Source organism: Clavelina lepadiformis, chromosome 6 (assembly GCF_947623445.1).
Source record: "Clavelina lepadiformis chromosome 6, kaClaLepa1.1, whole genome shotgun sequence".
Taxonomy (NCBI): domain Eukaryota; kingdom Metazoa; phylum Chordata; class Ascidiacea; order Aplousobranchia; family Clavelinidae; genus Clavelina; species Clavelina lepadiformis.
This window is the reverse complement of record NC_135245.1, coordinates 19,158,484-19,178,874: the sequence shown is the minus strand read 5'-3', so window position 1 is coordinate 19,178,874 and position 20,391 is coordinate 19,158,484. Positions and strand designations below refer to the sequence as shown.

The window sequence follows — 20,391 nt, the reverse complement described above, 5'->3', positions numbered from 1 at the left end:
TATAACAGTCCATTTCCGGACCTTTGCATTTCATCCAATTATGTGGTTACCTGGTTAAGACTGTTTCACTCCAAAATTGCTTTTCATGACGAAGCAGATCGAAACGAGGTGTTAGGCCTAGTACATGTCTATATTTAATCAATGGAGTTTTCTACAAAATTTACAGGTTAAAGAAAAAATAGCACAAAACACATCACAAATAAAACAAGATGGAGGTAAGGCAAAATATTCAGCAAACCTTTATTTGGGTTTTAACTTTTTGAACAGCTTAATCTCTGCTGCATTGCCTTGCAGGTGAGAATGAAAAGATATTTTGATGTAGCCCGTATTGTCAGCTACACTTGTAATACCTTTACACAAAAATGTTAACAGTAACGGTGACACGTATCCATGCAAGTGATTCTAATTCACAACCAACTGCAAAGTGGGAAAGATACACATGATATGGAAGCAGACACAATAAACGTTTAAGAAAGCAGTGCATGGAAAGAATACGCCTAATACTGTTCGATTTAATAATATTCAACGCAGATAATTATAAAAGCTAAGTACACTCTATAACATTCTACTGCTTCCGAAAATTTGTTTTTTACACATTTTCTATTCAGATTAACAGATCAGCACAAACCACCTACAGAAACAAAAACCATCAGTGAAACATACGAAGTAACAAGCTGCCAAAACTACCGACAGCATTGAGTTCAGTCTTGGAGCATTGTAGGTGATTTTGGTAAAAACATTATTTTGATTTTGGCCGACTTATTGACTAGATCAGCATTTTGAATGCCATCGCAAATGAGCCAATTCTCAAAAAGTTTCAGATTAACGTGAGATTTCGAAACTTTCCTTGAAGCTCTATTGAAAATACTTAGTGCAAATGACAAATCAGTACGTCCTACTCTAGAAAAGTCCTTCAATGATATCAATTTCAAAGCATCAAGCAGTGCTGTAAGTGCAGCAAGAGATGTTAGGCTTCACAATGAATCTTGAGATGAGTCTTACTCCCAATTCAAGTCTTCGGCAATGAAATCTTCATGCTAAAATGATGATCAGTTGAAGAGTGGTAGGTTGTAGAAACTGAAACCGCGCTTGCCTTTGACTGCATAATATACCGCTATGACGTGATACACTGCAAAAGCAAAACAAGGTTTTAAAAAAAATTAGGGTCTATTACATAATACTCTCACATTGAGGCCCTGTTATAGCATTCTACTTCGTTGATTATTTTAAACTGACCATTTCAAAAGATGCTCCTAAATTAAAAAAATTTAGCACCCCTGTATTCTCAATGAAATAGTATATTATGTACTGGTATTGAAAAAAGAATGTTGTCAGTTGAGTTATGGTAACGTATGCTCATGCAAATAGATGAATGGGTGGTACAACATTGCTTTTGTTGACAAGCTAGCTTGCCAAGTTTCCTATGGTACATTTCTGTAAAGCTGCATAAACTCTCCATAATTATATATGTGTGCTAAAGGTATAATTAATATCGCTATTCACAGACAGCAACTTGCGCTCTATTGTAATCAATCAATGCAAATCGTTACAATATAGACTGACAGAGGAAGCAGCCTCTGATCCAGGAAGTCATACGAAACCGTAACGCCTTGCCACCATATTGCAGTTATAAGGTTGTATGTTACTGGCACGAAGGGTTAAAAACTAGTTTGAACTCAAACGCTGCAAGCATAGAGTCAAGCAGAGATGAAGGTTATATGTGCTGTGTATATATGATTATATGTGCACACTTTAACAAAGATGTGCTGCTAGTAAGTAGTAACATTAAAAAGTTTTGTATAGTAAAACCTAACAGAATAGACAATCCTTTTCAATAAGGGTTCTCAGCTAAACACCAATAGAGCCTTACGCAGCACTACATGCCTGAGCAAATTTCAACTTGTTAGAATCAAAGTATTACCCTAATACTACTTCTGATAATTATGTATAACCATAAAGCAAACATTTATTGAGTTTTAATGGATGTGTCGATAAAACAGGAAATATGATTTAAAGTCATTAAAATGCCATTAATTGATCCACTGCTGAAAAGTGTTAAGTATCTAGTCCAAGAATTTCATTCCGTTGATGAAGAAGTGAATGACAAGAATATTTATCTGGAGCAATTTTGTGTCACACTCGAACAATGCTTCTTGAAAGGAATGAAAAGAGGTGAGAGTTAAATTAGTTGGGTAGTTTATGATAAAATTACTTATCTTCTGATCTTTCTCACTAAAATTCGAATATAAATTGGTTTTGTAGCTTTAATGCAATTTTATTTAAACTGCTATTTATTATAAAGTACTGCTGGTACTAACTTACTCCTATTTATAAACAAATTGACGATTGTGAGTGAATTTTACTTCAGCAATTTGATGCTATCACACTTTCTAACATCAAATTTCGGAAATGCTTGGATTTGTTATATAGGACAGTGGGATATTACGAAGGTCAGCAACCATTCAGCTCGCAGAAAACGATTGTGGTGTCTTCTCCGTTCATTTGAAACTGAAGGCCCGATGCCATTTGCTGTTAGCTCAGCAATAATAGGAGCACTTGCTGACAACAGGTCAAACTTTGCTGCATAACTTCATAGAAAATCAAACACAGCCAACATGTAGTTTAGTAAATGATACATCAACGCACAGAATAAAGACGGCTGATGGACGTGTACGGTACATGGTGAGGCACTGCCTTGCCCACAGAAGTCTGCACGTTTTGCTCGAGTTCCTTGTTTCCAAACGACAGCAGCTGAGAGAATGTTACTTTGAAAGCCAGAGAGGAGGAAAGGTGGCAATGCAGACCATGGCAGAGTTTGGAGGCGGGGACGCCATTATCATTCATGAAGAACTTGCAGAGCAATTCAGGTTAGTGTTAGACCATGCCTCGCAGTCTTAATAATTTCAACCTTAGTTTTTCAAACGGGATTATTGTAAAATACTGTGCTGTTCAACACGCATAAGCATGAACCTAATACAAAAACTTTTAATGTTTTCTTGGTTATCAATACCATGATACTTCTTTTGCAGCATCATAGTCAATAAAAAGTTTTTGAATGTTCAGGTCCCTGTTGTTGACTTGTTCTACTTCTTTGAACTTTGACCTGAGTCTGACCAATACTTATTTCCTGGATGAGACTTGGCAGATACCGATGACATTGACAATGGAATTAGTTCCAACACATGAGCTGGGAATCGAAATGGTCTACATCAATGGTAAGAAGGATCTAGACTTACAGCAATAAGAACACCCATCTTCACAAGAACAATATCTGTGCTTGATGATAACTAAACAAAATCAGTATGTGTCTGTTATATACATTTCACAGGTTACGCAATTGTAACAAGGTTAAAACCGGGAAGCGTGGCGTCAGAAGCTCTTGGTCTTGGAGTCGGGGACCTGCTTGTCGAAATGAACGATAAAGTTTTGTTCCCTTCCACCATGGGAGGTGACAACGATGCAATAGCTGTGTGGAGGCACTGCCGTCGTAAAGGTCTTCCGTGTGCACTAACAGTGATAAAACCACGTTCGCCTGTAACTGGGAGTATATACACTCCATTGAAAGAGACCTTAACGGAATATCATGATTGGATGGAGGTCTATTACGAAAGAAGACAAAAGAAACTGGAAAAAAAGAACGAACAGGCTGAGAAGAAGGAGGCAAAGCTCTTCCAGCCATCGTTGATGGATGACAGGACTCCGGTGTTAGACCCGGGGGCAAGCGGAACTTTCTCGGTGAGATATATTGGCGAGGTAAGCACGGGGCAATATGGCGGTATCGACCAAATTGAGAGTGTCATCAAGCAAGTGCAGCGGAAACAAATGGAGAAGACAACATTTGACGTCACACTAAGATTAACGGAAATTGCAGTGGAAACACAGGCATCTGATAACCGTTTGTTTAGACACAAGTACGCTGACATTGCAAGCTGTGGAAAAATGATCTCAGACAAACTTCACTTCTGCTACATTGCTGGAGATACGTTCTGTACAATAAGTAAGCAATTCAAAGGCTATGTGTTTGAGGCAAAGACACTTTCCCAAGCAAAAATAATCCTAAATGGAATCTACCAGGGCTTCAAGCGTACCACTTGGTTCATGTAAAAAAACCAGTTGCATGAAAGTTTGTGACAAAATGTATTGATTTTTATTGCTATGTTTAAAGGGCTTATTCTGCCTTGTTTTTTACAGAAAAATATGTGGTAGGTCTCTTTTCCACCTTGTACATACAGATACCTTTTTAACATGACTTATGCAACACAATACAGTTACACTTTTACAATTATCCCAAGGTTTGCACTTTTTCTATGTAGATAATTTTTAAAAAATCATGTAAAGATTTGTAGAAGTGCAAATATTTTATGCAGTAAATGCACGTAGGTTGCAATGTAGGTGTCTATGTACAAGAGCTGCTATCGTTTGTTGTCACTTCAGATGTATGTCAGTATGTGATGTAATTTGTTTGAATTTATGTGCAATATTACACCTTTGCAACGTTTGATATCCTGACTTCATAATCATGTGCATGTGTGAGCAAAATAAATAAATAAGAGTGTATCATACAGCTTAAATCTATGATGTAGCTGCTATGGTAGCGTTGGACAGAGCAACAGCACAACAGTGTAAGTTTTTCTATGACTAGTGGCTTATAATAAGCAATACTCGTAAATAGCAACAATATTGTGTGATCAATATATTACAATATCTGACTTACCGCCTGGAATAAAACATATAACGCCAAACACAAAAAGCATATAAATTCCGCCAACTGAAAAATAGAAAAAGATTTCATGAAGAACTTGTAATTAATGTTGACAAGGCAATAGCTATCTAGTAGGGATGTGCCGTGAGGAAGATTATTCTGGTTCGTGCGAACCCGAATATCATGAAGGTCGACACGAACGAATCCCGAATCTATTCGTATTAAAACCAAACAATAAAATTTCCTCCAAAAATTGTCAAGTCTTGCTTCTAAAATGATGTAATCGATAAACAAATTGCTTTCTTTCGAAAAATAGTGTTTAAAAAACGATCGAAAAAGCAAAATCGTTTGGAAAACGACCTTCATTGTAAGTACCGCAGACTCTAGTTTAGCTTTGTTGGGAAACTAGATCATCATTCTTAGCAAAAGTCAGTAAATTTATAAGTAATATTGTATTTGGGTTCGCCATTGCTGGTATTCGTGTTCGCCCGAATCTTCCATAAAGACGATATTTGGCGAATCTATTCGGGTTTGGGTTCGTGTCGGCCCATCCCTACTATCTAGTTTGATATCTGCAATTGCCTATTCATAAAATAGCAATATATTGGCAACTTTATTGTTTGAAATTTACTTCATTGCAGTAATTAATCCTTATACATTCATTCTATCATTTAAATTTTCATAAATATACACTACACAATAAATACTAAACAATCCAGTTTACAATAAACTTGTAGATTGGACCAGATGTCAAGGGACACACATTTGCCGCAGACACTGCTATTTAAAATTCCCGTTTGAGAAAAATGTGACAATCTATTTTGGCCCTAAACGAGTTCCAATCTATTTCTACGTTGCAAGTTAAATTTTTCTTCAAGCATAGAAAATAATGGGCCAACTAGTTGTCGACTTTAACAGCAAAAACAACAAAAGCTCCAACATGTTGAAGTTTGTCAGAAAAGAATTGAAATCTTTGCCCACTGAAAAACTATTAGAAACATAACACAATGGGGCCTTATTTTGAAACATTTTTTCAATAGAAATGTGGAAATTCAGCTTTAATCAAATTGTACGATTTCGTTAAATATGGAGACTTCGGTAAAGTTGGGTACACAAAGTATACAATAAGTATACTGCAGAAAAGTTTTAAGACAATATTTAGTGGTTGAGCAGTCACTGCCCCAAACTGTGTTGGTGTGTTTGGAGCAAGTGTGAATAGAGTGCTCACATTTGTCAGTCAAGTCACCCACATTCTTGCTAAACCAATTTTTTACAGCATCCCATAATTGTTTGACATTTATGCAATGTTACTTACGTTTTACTTGTAAAGCTTCTAAAACAATTCCGGTAATACATAAACCTAAACATGTTGAAACAATCATTAATAGGCAGCAAAATGGCATTAACATATACGAAAGACTGCAAGCAAACACTACAATGCAAATGAAACATCACAGCACAACCTGTGTAAAAATAAACAACATATAGAGATAAAACATCTTTTGATTTTAGAAATCAGGAAATACTTTTATGATATATATATATATATATATATAATATCTTAGGTCTATTTATGATTGGGCAAAGACACAAAGTTATAGTGCAAATTTCAGTAACAAAATTTGTAATTTCGAACAAAGGCATTTGATACTCACATAATCCGATAAAAAATAAAACAAAAGATGCGACGACAACTTTCCAGTGTTCTCGGACTTTCGGGTGTCGATACCATCTAAGAAGTTAAGAATTATGAGTATGAATAAACCAAGTTAAGAAAAGTTGAAGCTGATTTCAAGTATGATACAGTTGCGATTAGAACAGTTAAGGCCAGACAGGCTCGAAACATTTATTACGGCTCAAAACAGTTATGTTTATTTCAACATCTTTCAAAGTCCTTTATTCAATTTCGTTAAAAATGTACCCAGAAAATGGACAAATGTCAAGTCAAAAACTAAATAAACGTTTTGTGTTAAAATAAATGTTTTATTATAAGCCCTCCCGGCTTAGTTATTGTAATTGCAACAGCATGGTATATTGGTATATGAATAAATTATAGTTGTAGATAGAAGTGCGCTGAAATTTAAAACCCTTTTAGGCTTCATAACACAAGACAATACCAAAAGGTGAAGAAAAAACAAAGATATGTAGGCTACTCTAAATGTGTAGGTTGAATTGCTGAGTTAGATAGTGGGCGTTTGAGCTCAGAAACCATTGTGCTTTTGTATATGTGCCCACACACAATAACAAGTAACACACAAATCGTTGACACAAATCACATAAAAACAGCTCACTAAAAGGCACAATAGCCTAACCAACCTAATAAAGAGAAAAGATTTAATTTACATACGCGGTTATACCTTATAACAGGTGTTCCACTTGATGTAGTGCTGCTACCAAGCGACCAGGTACTTGTACTGTCCTGGGGGTTAAACCTAGAAATTAAATCGATCTGTTAATACATAAAGTGTTTATCTTCTAAATATAAGGACAATTGATCCCAAATCTGGCGACTCCCAAATCAAACATTAAGACAATGAAACAGATTTGAGTCTAATGCTATGCTGTGTATTTTTAACAAGAGAGCAATATCAGTTACTTCAAGCATCGAAACAAGGAAAATAAGTTTGGCAGGAAATTGAAGGTTTGCTTAGTTTTGGTACTTCCTGACAAAGTTCGTTCAAACCAATCAATTAACTTACAATTTTCACATAGTTGACCGGTGAAAGTTATTTTCGGTTTGAAATACGACTACAGCTTTACAAAAATGACCAATATATATGCAATAAAATGGCCAAAGGTTCTTAACCTACTTGGGGTTATATACAACCAAATCACAGAGTCTATCAAGTTTCACCGGCCCATCTGTATCTTGAATGTTTTCTCGTTCTACCTTAGCTACGGACAGCACTGACTGACTTACAGTGCAGATTTCAATGTTTTTATTTCCTTGGTCAGCATCCTTTTCCATTTCGAGTTTTCACCTCAACATGGTTATAAATAAATTTAAAGGAAATAAAAGTCACTAACACTAATTTTAAAACCATCAACAGAAACTACGAGCTCATTATAGTATAGATAATTGCACTAAGATTTCTTCCCAAAAAAAACCAGTTTTATTAATGCCATTTGAGTTAAAAGATTACTAGATTTAGCCTGAGTTTGCATTTTACCAGATGGCATGATCAGCTTAATGGGATTTGATTTAATAAAAATAAGGTCAATCTTCTATTGAGAATGAGCTTGGTCAGTGCTCCAAACAACTGCAAATAAAATATTTGCATCTTCCTGCCTTCTATTAAATCATTTAATACACTCCGTATACGGTATTATACAATCATCTAAAACTACAAGAATCTATCTTTCAATTAGTCGATGATTAATCATCTTTCCTATAAAAAAATGTATCTAAATGCTTGTGGTGTCGTTCTGAATAAAGACACGAGACACCTGTACTACTACGACAACAAATATTTCACTTAAAGTTACGTTTTTATCAAGTCAACGTTTTACAATTAACAATCTGCAAAGGACAGAGATTTGTAGCAAAGCACACTACATATTTCCTATAGCACTTGTTTTGCAGTACGGTTACAAAAATGTGTAAATGTTTGCAATTCAATAAGCTCTGCGTTTGCCTGAAAGTTACAGCTAGTTTTTAATTACTGACCGACAGCTATCATCCACAGCAGCTGCCCATATCGTTACATATAGAGGGATGTATAAAGTGGCCAACCAAAATGATAAAATATTAATGCGAAAAAACTCAACAACAGTTTCCTGAAGAAACTAAATACACGGCAACTAAGCTGATATAATTACAGGGCAGCATCAATTATGCATACATCAAAGCAATCAAAATATAGCTACTGAAACCGCAAAATTTTGTTTTCTGAGCAAAAATGAGCTATATACAAACAGACCACACATCCTATGTAAAAACAAAAGTAAAAACTGGCTCTGTGCTCACTAAATAAATCTGAGACGTCAAGATAAAACTGTGCAGAAGGTGACAAAAATGTCCTGTCAACTCAGGCTAATGCATCATAAATGTACAACGCATATCTACATCCTTCACAGCTGTAGGTAATAACTGCATGATGGCAATGATGAGAGTAGAATGAGTGTGTGAATTGCAACACACTTCCTGGTATACATAACTCTCAGCCTCCAACTTTAAAGAAATTATACTGAGTCTTTTTTGCATGTAAATTAATATTATGAAAAATAGTACTGACCAACTACACATTTGATTAAACTAATAAGCTACAAGCACCACACATGCAATATGATACATGGAGATCTATACAGCCTACAAAAATCTGTTACAGCAACTAAGCTACTATTTCCTGTATAAATATTTCCTTCTGACCATCGTCTATCACAACAGCACACAGTAACTTGTTGAGAACGGTGCAACTAAATGCACTTGAAATGGGAGTTTCAAGACACTTGAAACATCGTTCAAGCTCTCTAGAGCAACATGTGGGAGTGAAAAATGGACTTCACTGAACTAATCTATAAATTAACTTAATTGCATTCTGAGCAATGTTTCCTAATGCACTGCGTAAATATGTTTTATCATTACGCAGCTCTGCAGTCTTGCATACTTTCACAAGACGTTGTAGTTATGCGAACACAAATATATACATATATGTATATAGGAAATGTAAAACAAAAACTTTGATTTCATTCATACTGCAAATATTTTAAAAGAACATGAAGAATAACTATATATACATACAGCATAGGAACACACTGCAAACTTAATAGTACTGTATAACAATTCTTATTTGTATATATACCTACAACTACAACTACCTACCTACAACTCAATATACATATAGGATTACGTACTTCAGGATAAAACGCATTAGATTACACAATAACCAATACAAAATTATGGGTATGAGAGTTATGCTGATTACTGGTGTTACCATAATGGACAGCTAAAAGTTATCCAAGTTATTAAAACAACCTAACTAGGACAGATATTTAGTTAAAATCAATTGTAAAAAAGGGATTATAGCACAGAGTTAGATGTTGTAATTACATACATGATATAAAGAAGCAATCTAATAATAGACGTATTTATGTATGACTGATAACACTACGGAGACAGATAAGAAACTCATATATCACTATATGACTCTCATTTCAGATGACTCAATATGCCAATGTACTTACTGAAGCTGAACTGCACCTATCCTTGCAGTATCTCCATTGTCATGAAGGCTGGATTCAAGATTCTGCAAAACGAGAAGCGCTTGTTACTAAAATTAAATTAATACCACTAATTAGTTTGATTTGATGTGCAATAAGGTGCTCAGTAGAAGAGATTAATTAGTGATTTGGTATAACACGTTTCCCTTTACGTGACAATTTGCTTGTTAGAATTTCTTTTGTACAACACTTAAGATTTACAAGCCATAATGGATCATTAATATTAGTGGGGGTAATGCCATATATCTAGCATCAACATACAAGTAGTAACTACATTGTGGCTAGTGACCATAGCGACCAATAGAAAAAGTACATATGGCATAATATGAAATAGGACGGATATCATCTGGAGATTGTTTCACGCTAACAATAGTTACTCACTTTGTACTTCCCCACGCTGTCTGATTTTTGGTGAATGATGTTGCTTAGACCTTTATCAACAGCAACTTTATCAAGAGCGTCAAGGCTTCCCTTGAGTGGGGTGACTTCTCCTTCATTGCCTGATGGTGAGATTGGAGCCATATCTATCATTTAAATTATAAAATTTGGTTTGAGAAAAGTGATCGGTGTTATCAATGTGCATTTCACTTTCTACCTTACGCAAAGATATATCAATTAAGCATCATAACGTAATTATAAGCACTTTAAGTAGCTTATATGACATCTATATATTAAATTTAAAATGATTACAAGCTTATAATTATATGAATTAACACAAATATAACAAAAAGTAATCAAGCAGCTTTTAATTTTAATTCACATTCTGCTTCTCATGATTTAGGATTTAAGAACAAATAACTGGTGAAAAAAAATGCTTACCATAAACAAGATATAAATCAACGACAAACAGTAAGTGTTTATATATTATAACAACACTTGTCATGGCATTAACTGGGGTGCATAAAACCATTCACTACGACGTTTAAGGATACCATAAAACAAACCTAAATACGAATAAGTTCGCTGTATTGTGAGCTATTTGTCCAAATCTGGCAATAATGACTTATTGAGTTTATGGGCTTGTTGTACCGTTGTATATCACCAATTGGTCATGACCGATTGTGAATAAAATTGGTGGGCAAGTTTTTTTTTATCTGTGGCTAACTTCAGCCTTAACAACCATCTCTATTGTTTATAAACCAACGTCACATTGTGGGTATATGTTAACAATCGAGTCATTCCATGTATAATCAACCAGGCCCTGTAACCACTACTCTTGGATTTTGATAATTTCAATATATGTTATAGACCTTGGAAAAAGCCAAAGATTAAAAAAAAAATTTTGAAAATATCTCCAGGCGTTTTCGAGTTATTCAAGTTTGAAATTTTCGCCACACGATGGCTTTTGGCTAGTGAGCACTGGTCACGCTTTATGATTTTCTTTAATATCTTTATTTCTGAAGGTAGAATAATAAAACAAATGTTGAATTTACCATTTTTGGGGTCAAGGAATTCATTTAAGCACATAAAAAACCTATATCACACCTCCTTCATGGAGTAAATTAAGTTTTTTCATTGATGTCAAAGTTCAAGTTTACGACGCAATTACAAAAATAGCAATCGCATTGGAAACATAATTTTTGCACTTTTGTGTAGCATGGTTCATGTATTTTCATGTATCCAAAAATTGGAAACTTGTTTTTTGTCCTTTAGGAATAAAGTTGGTTTTAAAAGCAAGCACTATTTTTAAGATTCTTATAAGATATAAAATGCAGATTTGAGCAATATCGTAAAACTGGTCATGCATATATATGCAAGGTTGCAATTCCAAGGCACCAACTGCTAGTGTTTAAAGATTATTTATTCACCAAAAACATTAATTACTGCCTGCTAAAGGTGCACTCTGAGAGAGGTTACAGTAAATTTGAGTTCCTTTTTTGAACTTGAATTTTGCCTACTCCTATTTTGATTCTTATTATTTTATTATTATTATTCTTACTATTATTTTGATTTCATTTATGTATGAAAATGATGAATTTGCCCGCTTAATGCCTGGAATTAAAGATTATGTAAGTGTTTCCAAAAATTTTCATAAGCAAAAGAAGCTCATTTTGTGCAATTTGAAGGAATTATATGCCACATTTTGTGAAAAATATCCCGAGCTGAAGATTGGATTCTCAAAGTTTTGTTCACTCCATCCCAAATGGTGTGTCCCCGTATCGTCCAAAGGCACTCATTCTGTCTGTGTGTATCCAACATCAAAATGCAATCCTTCTGGTTGCTGCTGCCAACAACAATGAAACATACAAAACATTGATTGACAAAATAGTGTGCAGCACGGAGAACAAAATGTGCATGTTGCATCGTTGTGAACAATGTGCTGGGTCTCAAGCACTAGAAGGCTTTTTGCTTGGACAGTATGATGAGAAACTTGATGATGAAGTCCAATGCCAATAATGGAAGTCTACAGACACGATGGATGTTATCACGGTGTTAATGATGAGATATGAACAGATTCAACAAATTGTAAGAGTTTTGGATGACCTTACAAAGCATTCATTCATAGCTAAATGCCAATCTAGATACTTAAACTCCAGTAGAGTTCTTTAACAGATGATACCAACAGTCATTTTGCATTGTTTCAGATGACTTAACACATGAGACAGCTTTTGTGCATGGGCTTTTGTACAAACTCACTGCATTGATTCCAAGCTTGTCCAGCACCATTACTAAAGTTGAATATTTCTCGGACGGTCGCGCTGGACAGTATAAAAATTATAAAAATATGCTGAATCTGTGCCGTCACAAGTGTGATTTCAACCAGGAAGCGTGTTGGTCCTTTTTTGCAACCAGTCACGGGAAATCTCCATGTGATGGTGTTGGAGGTACTGTTAAACGACTGGTTAAGACAGCTAGCTTACAAAGACCTACATCTGACCAGATGTGATCTTGCATATAATACACAACAGCGGAGTGGATTGTACATTGCTGCTGGTTCCAGTGATAGCTTTGTACTTCATCTTAGATTGTAAAAGTGTAATTCTCAGCGAAATCCAGCAAAATCACACAAGTATCATCTGTTAAAGAACTCTTTCTGGAGTTTAAGTATCTAGATTGGCATTTAGCTATGAATGAATGCTTTGTAAGGTCATCCAAAACTCTTATAATTTCTTGAATCTATTCAAATCTTATCATTAACCCCGTGATAAGATCCATCGTGTCTGTAGACTTCCATTATTGGCATTGGACTTCATCATCAAGTTTCTCATCATACTGTCCAAGCCTAAAGCCTTCTAGTGCTTGAGACCCAGGACATTGTTCACAACGATGCAACATGCACATTTTGTTCTCCGTGCTGCACACTATTTTGTCAATCAATGTTTTGTATGTTTCATTGTTGTTGGCAGCAGCAACCAGAATGATTGCATTTTGATGTTGGATACACACACACAGACAGAATGAGTGCCTTTGGACGATACGAGGACACACCATTTGGGATGGAGTGAACAAAACTTTGAGAATCCAATCTTCAGCTCGGGATATTTTTCACAAAATGTGGCATATAATTCCTTCAAATTGCACAAAATGAGCTTCTTTTGCTTATGAAAATTTTTGGAAACACTTACATAATCTTTAATTCCAGGCATTAGGCGGGCAAATTCATCATTTTCATACATAAATGAAATCAAAATAATAGTAAGAATAATAATAATAAAATAATAAGAATCAAAATAGGAGTAGGCAAAATTCAAGTTCAAAAAAGGAACTCAAATTTACTGTAACCTCTCTCAGAGTGCACCTTTAGCAGGCAGTAATTAATGTTTTTGGTGAATAATCTTTAAACACTAGCAGTAGGTGCCTTGGAATTGCAACCTTGCATATATATGCATGACCAGTTATACGATATTGCTCAAATCTGCATTTTATATCTTATGAGAATCTTAAGAATAGTGCTTGCTGTTAAAACCAACTTTATTCCTAAAGGACAAAAAACAAGTTTCCAATTTTTGGATACATGAAAATACATGAACCATGCTACACAAAAGTGCAAAAATTATGTTTCCAATGCGATTGCTATTTTTGTAATTGCATCGTAAACTTGAACTTTGACATTAATGAAAAAACTTAATTTACTCCATGAAGGAGGTGTGATATAGGTTTTTTATGTGCTTAAATGAATTCCTTGACCCCAAAAATGGTAAATTCAACATTTGTTTCATTATTCTACCTTCAGAAATAAAGATATTAAAGAAAATCATAAAGCGTGACCAGTGCTCACTAGCCAAAAGCCATCGTGTGGCGAAAATTTCAAACTTGAATAACTCGAAAACGCCTGGAGATATTTTCAAAATGTTTTTTTTAATCTTCGGCTTTTTCCAAGGTCTATAACATATATTGAAATTATCAAAATCCAAGAGTAGTGGTTACAAATTTTAAAAAAATTGGTTGATTATACATGGAATGACTCAATTCTTAAAATGCCAAAATATCATGCCCCATCAAATTCATCTCCACTCAATTTTCGGAACACTATTGTTCAATAGAAATCTGATACAAGACCATTGTATAAGTAATCAGATTCAGAAATAAGACAAAAACTGTGTTTGATAATAAAAGACAAATTAGAATCAAGTCATTAACAAACTTTATAATATCTATCCTATTTAAGTTATTCTTGTTCTATATATTACACTGGTCTACAAAAACAAAACCATTTTTTTGGGGCATGAACTTTCATGACTGATTTGGGCTAAGTTTTGGTTGCTGTATCCAATTCTGAGCTCAGAATTGCTCTATCACATCAGTTTTTTGTCGCTGTGTATTTAGCCCAATTTCATAAATTGATCAATTTTTGACTTTTGTTAGTGGCGGTACGGTGAGCGTATAACAGCAACAGCTCAATTATTGTTAATGAAATTACCTATGATGAAACCTCGGCTGCCTTGGAGACTTAATGGGCCAATGCTTTTTGTGACAGTACCCTGCTCTTCAGTAAACCGCAGTGGTGGCGCTACGGGGGAGGGAAGTAACTACCCTGCTTATCGTACTAACTTAACATGTGTGCTTACCATGCTAAATCTGCTTATGAACAAAGCCTCAAAGTGTGTGTTACTTCACAATGGAAATAAACATGCATCGATTCCAGTAGGACATTCTGCGACACTCAAAGAGACGTATGAAAACGATAAGGATGTTCTGGAAGCAACGAAGTACAATGATCATGGCTGGAGGATATGTGTAGACATAAAAATGATGAACTTTCTGCTAGGACAACAAGGAAGTTACACCAAATACCCTTGTTTTCTTTGTTACAGGGATAACAGAGCCAAAGATGAACATTGGATAAAAGATAAGTTGCCAGAAAGGAGTAGTTTAACACCTGAAGAGAAAAATATCATTCATAACCCGTTAGTGGATACCAAGAAGATCATCCTACCGCCACTTCACATCAAACTTGGGGCAAGGAAACAGCATGATATGTTAAGGCCCTTGATCACACTGGAGATTGCTTCAAGTACATCTGCCAAGCCTTCCCAAGTCTTAGTGGAGAAAAGAAAAAGGTGGGAGATTTTAGTGGCCCACAAATAAGGCAGCTGCTCAGAGATCCAAATTTTGCAGCATCAATGAACACAGTTGAAGCAAGGGCTTGGAATGCTTTTTCTTTAGTCATTAAAAACTTCTTTGGCAACAGAAAGGCAGAGAATTATCGAGACCTCTCAAAAGAAATGTTGTCCAGCATGCAAGAAATGAAATGCAATATTAGCATAAAGCCACATTTTCTGAAAAATCATTTAGATTACTTTCCTGAAAACCTTCGGGACGTCAGTGAAGAACAAGGTGAGCGCTTTCACCAAAACATTAGAGTTATGGAAGAGTGTTACCAGGGCCGATGGGACTGCCACATGATGGCAGTTTACTGCTGGAACTTGAAGAGAGAAAGTTACACAACTACTCACAAACGAAAGCCATTAAAGCGTAAATTTTTCAGTTCATAACGATTGTGGGATTTTTGTATCATTTAATGGATTGTTCAACGTTTGATTTCTAGTAATGTTTTTTAAATGATTTCGAGGCTTTGTGTTCGTGTTTTGCATGATTAAACGTTCCAGCCGTTTTGATTAAAACAACCTCTACATTTCAAGACAGTTTCTAATTTGCAGTAATATTTTATAATGAACATATATATTATCTCAAAAACGTGACGTGATAGAAACAAAATAACGCCAGATTCGACTTCAGCACCCTCAAATTAGGTAAATTTTGCAAGAGCTAAATTCACACGTGTGCCTAGTCGGGAAACAACGTAATGTTAAAGAAAAGCATTATGAGGAGGTTGCATGTATAGAAGCTGTGAGGGAAATCAGAAATTTTTAAATGTTACAAATTAGAATAAGTTTAATGTAATACCTTATTGGTGTTGCAATCACTAAAAAACTTGGGATCATCCCATCGCTAGTCGAAATGTTTGACATGAGAAACTTAAAAGTATACCGTATACATAATAGAAATAATACTAATGTATTATATAACATAGTAGAACCTAACAAAATTACATATAAAGGTGTGTCAAAAACGAGGAAATACAGGTATGCCTATATCATAAATAAATGCAGGAGACTCAGACAGAGGAAATGTATATAGGTAATAATGAATTATGCATATATCACCAGGCGATCGTCATCTATCTGTTCCTACATTTAATCAGTGAATCACAAATTTATAAATACACGAGTATGTGAAATCAACACAACAATATGTAATATACAATATATTACTTAAGTAAACCAAATACCACTCTCCTTGGAAAGTAGGGGGTGAGGTAATTTGACTTTAAAAGGTTATTTGACCCCCTAGTCAAAAGAAAAGCATAAACCAAGTTATATAAGACACAATGGTTTGCAGAGTTTGCAAGTTTATTAAGCTTTTTTATATGGGCACACACTGGTATACAAAATTAAACCACATAACCAACTTTACATAAACATATATATATACTATTGCGATAGTAAACTGAGCTTGTTATGCTTTTTCTTACCATGTATTGGGATCGTAAAATCATCTTCCATGTTTAAAATTGAAAAATTGACCTATTATTCCTGCCAGGTTGGCTTGTAAAGAAACAAATTACAGAAACCAGCACTGGCAAATATCCAAGCAATTTCAATACAACCAGGTATTAAATATTCAGTGGAGTTCAATACAATGATTACAAGTAAGTCTTTTAATAAAGCAACAAAACGGAAGTTTCTATTGTTGAACACCTATGTAGTCTATTGATGAAGATAAAATAGGCTAACTACGATTTCTTTTTTTAAAACGTTATATGCACCATGTTATAGAAAACACTTGTCCGGCTAAGTTCTGTAGGCCTATATACTAAGATACATTTTCTGTGCTAAACCTCAACAGTTTACCAGCTAACCAGCCAAAACACTCAGTTTAACAAATGAGGGTCATTTCATTATATAGTCAGTTGGGGCAAAAAAAAACATAGGGGTACTTGGGGTAAAAAAGGACAGCCCCCCCAACTCCCCCTAAGAATGATTTTTTTGAAAAAGCTTTGCATGGTTAGAAACATCATTTATTTGCATAGTTTTTTAACATACAATACAGGTCTAGAGGTAAGTACTCTTCAGGAACTATGCAAATCACTAAATTTACCCAAAAACGGTCCAAAAAAACTTTTTTTGCTCTTTACTAAACTTTTAGTGGATCGAAAACGATGGTTAAAAATCACAATCTTTTTATGTGTATCTACATGATATTTTAGTATGATTGTACTCCAGTACTTCAATTTTGATTGCTGTTAACCTTTCATTCTATTCTATGTTGTCTTTTTTTACCCCAAAACTACACAATGTGTTGGGGCAAAAAAAAACAGTTGTTTTTATTTTCCCAGTGCTTGTTTTTTTTTACCCCATCTTTAATAACTTTCATTTTAGAACGATTTTGGTTGCTATAAGGAATTAAACTAGCACTTTAATGCTTTACTTGCATTGTCTCAGTTTCCTGATCTCTAGTAAATACATTAATCCTAATGTACTGATGATTCATTTGAAATTAAGTTAAGCGAGTGAAGTTAAGCGTTAAGTTTTACTCTCCAATCATTTTGTGTTGTTCTTTGTAGTTAATTGATTTATGTACCATTCCACTTTGTTGAACTCCTGCCAAATAGCTATTCAAAAGCTTAACCTTCTTGTAAGCATTTACCAGTTTCAGAAGTCTCTGTTCAGTAGTAGTTTAACCAGTCCTGGTAGCATTGTGTTTCTCCAAACGATGAAGAAGGCAATCCAATTTTGGAAAAGACCAGTCCACAGGAAACTGAATGGTCAAGTAATGTGGAAGAAATGCCATCCACCTCATCAATCTGCAACATTTAAGCTGTTTCCACACCGTCGACGAGCACCACAGTACAATCACGGATCAGAACAACAAAGGACATCATCAATGAGTTGCAACTTCATGCTCCCGAAGGGATGAAGTATGAAATACGGCTTGTGTCAAAAGATGAATCGGTTTCGATAGAAACTGTGTTAAAATCAAGGGGACGACAAACAAATGACAAGAAGAAAAAAGAAAAAAGAGTGAAGATGAATGGAAGCATTTTAACAAATGAAGAATTTAACGAGCAAGTTGAAAACTTTGAAGCAAATGGAACAATTGCTAAAAGGAGAAAAGCTGGGAGAAGGAAAAGGAACGCAGACGAAGATGAAGAAATAAATTCACTGTACTTGGAGGAGGAGGAAGAAATAGAAAGAAGGATGGAGCGGGAAATTCAAAAACAAATGGATGAAGACATGAGGAGAGTAGATACAGAGGATGAGATGGTAGAAGAGTCTGACGATGAATCTGAAGAAATGAATGACAAAACAAGAGAAGACACAGTTGTTAGAATGGAAGATGTAGAGGAAGAGAGAAGAGATGTAACTGAAGAAAGTGTAAACGAACAGAAGAAAGAAAAGAGAACATTTAAATTGGAAATAAACAAAAAGCAAGTTGGAAAGTACTTTGCAGTGTTTTGGGAGAAGCCAAAAACATATTATTGGGGAAAACTTCTGAAGGTCTTCAGAGACGAGGTTGATGGAAAAATTGAGCAAGCTGAATTTAAGTTTTGGGACAAGAAATCAACTTCAGAAGATGCACTGTATTGGGACTGGCAAACAAAGGAAGACATAGATATAGTCACCGTTGAAAATTGTTTTTGGGGTCCTTCAACCGCAGTGTTAACTTCTGTCGGACGTGCAAAATCATATTTTGGTTTTGCCGAAGAAGAGGAAGTGAAAGAAAAATTTGTGTTCCTAAGCAAATATGGACTTCATAATGCATAAACTTTTTTGTTTGTTTGAACAAGATGTTACAGTTTCATCCTCATCTGTATATATTGCTATTTCTTCTGCTTTGTGTTGCTTTTAATAAACAAAATTTGCTGTCGAAATTGATTGTTTTTTTTTACCCCGAGCATGGTTTTTATTGCCCCAAACACTGGGGAAAAAAAAGCAACACAAAATATTCGATAAAAATAAAAAGAATAAACATAATGTCCCAATTTTTTGTATACATCAATGGAATATTAATATTGATCAATAGAGGGTAAAACTTGACTTTTTGGCCCATTTTTTAGCGAGAAAATCAAAAGTTTGTCAATTTTGCATTTTTTTGCCCCACTTGACTATAATAGGAAAAAAAATTTTAACTTTTGGAACCACCTTAGATTTTTCATTTGTTTAAATGATTCTATTTACTTTTCTAAGATGAATGGCGATTTAATTCAATTTTCGTCAAGTTTTCACCATTCATCTTGAATATTGAATAGAATTATTTAAGCAAATAAAAAAATATGGTGGTTCCAACCAATGTCCCTGTTACGATGAAATGACCCACAGAAAGTTAAGCGGAAGTTATACAGTAAAATGTAAAAGAAAACAAATGTAAAAACTCCAAACAAACAAAAAGTGATAAGACATATACACGTTACGCTATACGATAGCAACACAAACTAACCTAAATCCCCAACTAGAAAATACGGCAGTTTTCAACAACAGATCGTGCTTGCCGCAATCATTCTCCTAACCTAACTGCCAACTTTTTAACAACAGTAAACAGGTTCCGTCACCATTAAGAGATTAACCACGTAGGCTAGGCCTAGTCGTTGATTTGTTGCCACTCCACTCCTACAAGGCCACCAGTCTGACGGTAATGATTTTGTCAGTAAATGATTCACAAACTAGGTTTTACATCCTACATCACTTAAACTTAAACTCAAATATTGCATCGTACACCTAATAGTTGTTAAACGTGAATTCATACTAGCCTATAAGACCTGTCGCTGTCCAACGCTCTTTCTCCTAAGTGGCTTTTTTGCTACCTACGCTTTCATAGAAATCTCATGCACAAAGAGATTTTCATACAAGAATGTCAACAAAGCATATGCTACACTTACAACTTCATAGCAAAGTATTTAAATGCTGGACAACTAATTCAGAAATGTGCCGCTAGAACAATTATTTGGGTTTGTGCGAATCTGAATA

At 34.9% G+C, this 20,391-nt stretch overlaps 2 protein-coding genes across 4 annotated transcripts; one reads left to right on the top strand and one right to left on the bottom strand.

Annotated features, from left to right (window-relative positions):
- Positions 1–111: 111 nt before the first annotated feature.
- Positions 112–20,135, bottom strand: LOC143461829 (transmembrane protein 134-like). Of its 3 annotated transcripts, none has more exons than XM_076959720.1 (8): positions 19,865–20,135; positions 10,304–10,446; positions 9,887–9,948; positions 7,060–7,134; positions 6,358–6,434; positions 6,018–6,062; positions 4,715–4,768; positions 112–1,129 (listed from the first exon to the last, which is right to left on the bottom strand). In XM_076959720.1, exons 2-8 carry the CDS (start codon positions 10,442–10,444, stop codon positions 1,050–1,052), a joined length of 534 nt encoding a protein of 177 aa, XP_076815835.1. In that variant the 5' UTR covers positions 10,445–10,446; positions 19,865–20,135; the 3' UTR covers positions 112–1,049. The 3 variants fall into 3 exon arrangements, with proteins under 3 accessions (XP_076815835.1, XP_076815834.1, XP_076815836.1); XM_076959719.1 differs by lacking the exon at positions 19,865–20,135 and adding an exon at positions 16,899–17,128; XM_076959721.1 differs by lacking the exons at positions 9,887–9,948; positions 10,304–10,446; positions 19,865–20,135 and adding an exon at positions 7,513–9,097.
- On the top strand, positions 1,646–4,571 carry LOC143461828 (uncharacterized). Its single transcript, XM_076959718.1, has 5 exons — positions 1,646–2,172; positions 2,431–2,569; positions 2,649–2,867; positions 3,064–3,215; positions 3,329–4,571. The coding sequence occupies exons 1-5, from the start codon at positions 2,025–2,027 to the stop codon at positions 4,102–4,104; spliced, it is 1,434 nt and encodes a 477-aa protein (XP_076815833.1). The 5' UTR covers positions 1,646–2,024; the 3' UTR covers positions 4,105–4,571.
- Positions 20,136–20,391: the final 256 nt, after the last annotated feature.

Coding starts and splice junctions, on each gene's coding strand:
- LOC143461828 (XM_076959718.1), top strand. CDS start 2,025: ATGCCATTAATTGATCCACTGCTGAAAAGTGTTAAGTATCTAGTCCAA. Junction 2,173..2,430: donor CTTGAAAGGAATGAAAAGAG/GTGAGAGTTAAA, acceptor TTTGTTATATAG/GACAGTGGGATATTACGAAG. Junction 3,216..3,328: donor CGAAATGGTCTACATCAATG/GTAAGAAGGATC, acceptor TACATTTCACAG/GTTACGCAATTGTAACAAGG.
- LOC143461829 (XM_076959719.1), bottom strand. CDS start 16,929: ATGGAAGATGATTTTACGATCCCAATACATG. Junction 10,447..16,898: donor TTTTACGATCCCAATACATG/GTAAGAAAAAGC, acceptor TTTAAATGATAG/ATATGGCTCCAATCTCACCA. Junction 6,063..6,357: donor TTTATTTTTTATCGGATTAT/GTGAGTATCAAA, acceptor CAACATGTTTAG/GTTTATGTATTACCGGAATT.